The sequence below is a fragment of the Apodemus sylvaticus genome, chromosome 22, assembly GCF_947179515.1.
Source record: "Apodemus sylvaticus chromosome 22, mApoSyl1.1, whole genome shotgun sequence".
In the NCBI taxonomy this organism is placed as follows: domain Eukaryota; kingdom Metazoa; phylum Chordata; class Mammalia; order Rodentia; family Muridae; genus Apodemus; species Apodemus sylvaticus.
Genome location: NC_067493.1, coordinates 23,564,446 through 23,569,840, shown reverse-complemented (window position 1 = coordinate 23,569,840; position 5,395 = coordinate 23,564,446). Strand labels below are relative to the sequence as shown.

The following is a 5,395-nucleotide window of genomic DNA, read 5'->3' as shown; positions in this document are numbered from 1 at the left end:
CCACGCCCCAGCCCCTCACTAGGGGATTCTAGGCAGGGGCTTTAGCACTGAGCCACACCCCAGCCCCTCACTGGGGGATTCTAGGCAGGGGCTCTACCACTGAGCCATGCCCCCAGCCCCTCACTGGGGGATTCTAGGCAGGGGCTCTACCACTGAGCCACACACCCCAGCCCTTCACTGGGGGGTTCTAGGCAGGGGCTCTACCACTGAGTCACACCCCCAGCCCCTCCCTGGGGGATTCTAGGCAGGGGCTCTACCACTGAGCCACACCCCCAGCCCCTCCCTGGGGGGTTCTAGGCAGGGGCTCTACCACTGAGCTAGAGTTTCGGGCAGTCATCAGCTCCCCTGTGGGTGTGGGCAACCTTACTGGGTTCCTCAGAAAGAGCAGCAAGCACTCTTGATCTCTGTGCTCTCTCTTCAGCCTGAGTGATAGATTTTCAAAGTTTTCCTTATTATTTATTTATGTGGGTGCACGTGTGCAGTGACTGGGAACATAGAGGACGATTCATGGCTTCAGTTCTCTCTGAGGAATCAAAGTCATGGTGAGCTTGGAAGGCCACCGCTGTTTAGACACGCTGAGCCTTCGGGCTCATCCATATTTATATGGGATATCCTTAATTGTAAAGGTTATCTTGTCACCTGTGGACACTGGACACACACAAGGCTGAGGAGGGAGGCTGTAAGTCCAAGGACATCCTGGGCTCCACAGAAAGCTCCTGTCTCAAAAGATGGCTCTGCACTTAAGAACACTGGCTGCTCCTGGGGGGACCCACGTTTGGTTCCTCACACCCAAATGGCAGCTCCCAACTGTCTGTAACTCCAGTTCCTGAAGATCTGATGCCCTCTTCTGAACCCTTCAGGCACTGTATGCATGTGGTACATAGACATATATATGCTGTGTGCCTTTGCAGAGGACTGGACGCATTACTAGCCCTTCCCAGCTTCCCTTTCGTTTACCTGCCTTTGCTCCAGGAGGTGACCAGCTCCCACCCGAGACCATTGAATCTGAGGACAAAAGACACATGCACATGCGCATGCTCACACACACACACAAACGCGTGCACACACATACGCACACATACACACACACACACACACAGACGCGCGCGCGCGCGCGTGTGCACACTCGTCGTTTGTACGTTTATCGTTTGCCTTCTTGGCACCATTGCTGGGTGTTACTGTCTCCCACCTGGAAAAGCATGCCTTTACCAATTTACTATCTCCATCTCTCCACTTGCCCTAAACATCAGTGGCCAGTCCCACCTAGACCCTGCCAAACATCCTTGGCCACCCGCCTGTGTTTCCCCAAGACCTCACATAATTGTTGCATTCTTCTTCCTTTAAAGTATGGCAGAAAAGCTTCTCTCTCCTTCCCTGCACGTCTCCTTTTCCTGCGCAGACCCAGAAGTCCTGCCTCTACCTTCTGCCCAGCAATTGGCCCTCTGGCCTTCTTTACCAATAAATCAAGAACCAATTGGAGAACAGGATGTTAGCAACAGAACCCCGCCCCCCTTACAACATATACGTAGGCAAGATGCCCATAAACATGAAATATAAACAAACAAACAAACAAATATTAAGAAAAAGAGCACATGCTGCTCTTGCAGAGGGTTCAATTCCCAGCACCCAAATCAGGTGGCTCACATGGCTTATAACGCCAGTTCTAGGTGCTCCAACACAGCGCCCTCTTCTGGCTTCTGTGGGTACTTGCATATACAAGCACATACCCACATACAGATAAATATTTAATTACTATCAGTGTGTGTGTGTGTTGCACGCACACACATGTGACACCGGAGAACAACTTTGTGGCAGTCTGGGGATCAAAGTGAGTTGTGTGGCGAATGCCTTTCCTCCCCAGACCATCTGCTAGCCTCTCCACGTTAGTGTTAGCGTCAGGCTCTATCACTGAGTTCTTGGGATCCATTTATTCAGGTCCTCATGATCATGCAGCAGTCATTTTACTGACCGGACCTGATTTTAGATGACAGTAGATGTAACAGAAGGGAAAGAGGGCTCACGTCACAGACACGGCCATGATTGGGCTGATCTCAAACAATACAAGGGTCCGCACGGGACAGAGGCAAGAGGGTCCCACGGACCCAGGACAGTTTAGCAGTGAATGGTGTGTGAAGGATCGCGCTGCTTGAATTACCATAATCAGCTTAGCTTGGGTGCATACTGCGCGATGCATCAGTGTGCGTCTGGATAAAGTTTTAAAAATTGTGTTTATTTATTGAGGTGGGGTGAATGTATGGAGATCAGAGAACAACTTTTAGAAAATGGTTCTCGCCTTCCGCTGTGCACTCCCTGGGCATTGGACTCCGGTCCTCAGGCTTGACAGCACCTTCAGCTGCCGAGCTAACCTGGGCTAAACCAAGAAAAGCAGCAGCCCCGGCACCCACGCGGCATTTCTGATACACCCCCAGCCAACCTAGGTGTTTCCCCAGTCTCTGGACACCAGTCATCTTCAGAGGATTGTCCCTGCCTTCATTTACCTCAGATTCTTTGGCATATACTCTGTCTTGCTTTACACACTTTGTGCTATGTGTGTGTTGACATTTTTGTTGGTTTCTGACAGTTGTAGTTCATTCTTTCCATGGCTGTGTAGTAGGCCACAAATACAAATACAGGCCCTGAATATTCCATAAATATGCCATAGGTTATTTATAGTTAGTCTAGATTTGCAGATAGTTAAACAAGATTTATTATCATTGCACATATGTATATGTGGTGTGGGGTGGGGTGTGTGTGCCCTCTAGGGCTCACAGAGGTCAGATAACATTGTAGGATGAGTTATCTCCATCATGGCTTCAGAGGATCAAACTCAAGTTGTGAGGCTTGCTAGGCACACTTGCTACCCACTGAGCCCTCTCATTGGCTTACATTTGTGGATACTTATTTCTACTTTTCATAGTGCAAAGGATGCTTCTATGAGCTTTTTATGCATTTAAGAGCTACTATTTGGCTAGGACTTAGAGCATCAAAGCAGAAGTTGGGTTTGCCCCTGGGTGGCCTTTGGTAGGCTCTAATGACATTTTTAAGATTGAATTTTACTAGTCAGGCAGTGGTGGTGCACGCCTTTAATCCTAGCACTTGGGAGGCAGAGGCAGATGGATTTCTGAGTTCGAGGCCAGACTGGTCTACAGAGTGAGTTCCAGGACAGCTGGGGCTACACAGAGAAACCCTGTCTTGAAAAACCAAAAAAAAAAAAAAAAAAAAAAAAAAAAAAAAAAAAAAAAAGATTGCATTTTACTAATTTTCTTTCTTTTATTCCTTCCCTCTTTCCTTATCTTTTTTCTTTCTCTATTTTTTTTTCAAGACAGGATTTCTCTGTGGCTCTGGTTGTCCTGGAATTCTCTTTGTAGACCAGGCTAGCCTCGAAGTCACAGAGGTCTACCTGTCTCTGCCTCCCACCTGCTAGGATTAAATCTGGGCATCACTATGATTGACCTCTCTATCTTTTAAATAATTTTTTTTCAGACAGGGTTTTACTATATATCCCTGGCTGGAACTTACTATGTAGACCAGGCTGGCCTTGAACTCAGGATCTGCCTGTTTCTGCCTCCCCAGAGCTGGGACTAAAGGTATGGCCCTCCACACCTGGCCCTTTCTATTTTTATTTTGTTTTATTTTCTTCAAGACAAGGCTTCTCTGTGTGGCCTTGGCTGTCCTTGAATTCGCTCTGTAGACCAGACGGGCTTCGAATACATGGAGATCTGCCTACCTCTGCCTCTCTGGTGCTAGGACTAAAGGTGTGCGCCACCACAGCCTGGCCCTTTCTGTATTTTTAAGATGGGGATTTATGTATTCCATGTTGGCCTCCAGCATGCCACATGACTGTGAGGAGGGCCTTGGACCTTTGCCTCTACCTCCCATGATGTATGGCTACAGGTGTGAGGCATCCCCACACCTTCCAACTCTTTGGAGATATTTTGTTTTGTTTTGTCTTGTCTTGTGTCTCCGTGTGCAAGCTCAGCCTGGCCCTGGATTTTCCGTCCTCCTGCCTCTGCCTGCTGAGGGCTAGAGTTACAGGTGTGAGCTTCCATACCTGTTCCTGCTACCATTTTTTGGTTGTCACGTCTTAGGCAGCAGATGCCACCAGCATCCAGTGAGTGTAGACCTGAGGTGATGTTGAACATCATAGTTTTTAGGATGTCTCCCCACGACAAAGAACCATGTCGTTCTAAACGGGAGCAGGAACACTGCTAACCTGCTAATTCATTTCGGAGGTCTTTGGATGCTACCAAGCTTACAACAGGCAGGTGATGGGCGGCTGTGGATGATAGCTCTGGAGTGGTGCGATTTCCATCCGTGGCTCCAATACCACCCGGCATCCATCGCTAGACAAGATCAGCTTGTTGGACCGCCCCCGTGGTCCTCTGGCTGACCACACGTTGGAGGGCACCCTGCATGTCCCGGTTGCGCAGTGTGTAGATGGCTGGGTACAGCAGCGGTGTGAGGTTTATGTAGATGAGCGACACCAGCTTATCTTCCTCCAGGGAGCGGCTGCTCAGGGGTCTGGCGTACATGGCCGTGGCGCAGCCGTAGTGGAGCACGGCCACCGTGAGATGCGATGCCACGGTGTTGAAGGCTTTGCGGCGGCCTGCGCTATCCCCCACCCCCAGGATGACCACCAGTACCCTGGTGTAGGACAGCAAGATAAGGATCAGAGGCAGCACCAGCAGAAGCATGCACGCCGCCAGTAACACATGCTCCTGAAGCTCCCGGTTCCCACAGGCCAGCACCAGCACAGCTGGGAGATCACAGAAGACGTGATTGACGAGGCCACCATGACAGAAAGGCAGCTGGAATATAGCAGTGGTAAGGCCCAAGGCTAGAATGGAGCCACCCAAACAGCAGCACGTTAGAAGGGCCCAACAGAGCCCCGAGGTCATGAGCTGAGGGTAGTAGAGGGGGCGGCAGATAGCCAGGTAGCGGTCCAAAGCCATGGCCGCCAGCAGCAGGCACTCAGAGCCCCCCAGAGCCACGAAGAGACCCATCTGGGCGGCACAGGTAGAGGGTGCCACCGCCTGGCCACCAGGAGGCAGGAGGAAGCCAGCCAGCATCCGCGGGGTGAGTACCAGTGTGTAGGCCACCTCTACGGCAGACAGTGAGCCCAGGAAGAAGTACATGGGGGTGTGCAGGGTGGGTTCTGCCAGGGCCAGGCCCAGAATGAGCAGGTTCCCAGCCAGAGTGGCCAAGTAGAGTGGCAAGAGGAGAGAAAACAACAGCACTCGGAGGCCCTGGGGCCACCCCGAAAAGCCTAGAATCACAAACTCCTGCGGCACCGTCCAGTTGGGCTCAGACCAGTGGCTCAAGGTGGGGCCTGGTGGGGCACAAGCCAGAGAGAGAGAGAGAGAGAGAGAGAGAGAGAGAGAGAGAGAGAGAGAGA

The 5,395-nt window shown here is 51.0% G+C and overlaps 1 protein-coding gene across 1 annotated transcript; it reads right to left on the bottom strand.

Annotated features, from left to right (window-relative positions):
- Positions 1 to 4,343: 4,343 nt before the first annotated feature.
- LOC127672465 (olfactory receptor 10AC1-like) lies at positions 4,344 to 5,135 on the bottom strand. The gene has a single exon (XM_052167613.1). It carries the CDS (start codon positions 5,133 to 5,135, stop codon positions 4,344 to 4,346), a length of 792 nt encoding a protein of 263 aa, XP_052023573.1.
- Positions 5,136 to 5,395: the final 260 nt, after the last annotated feature.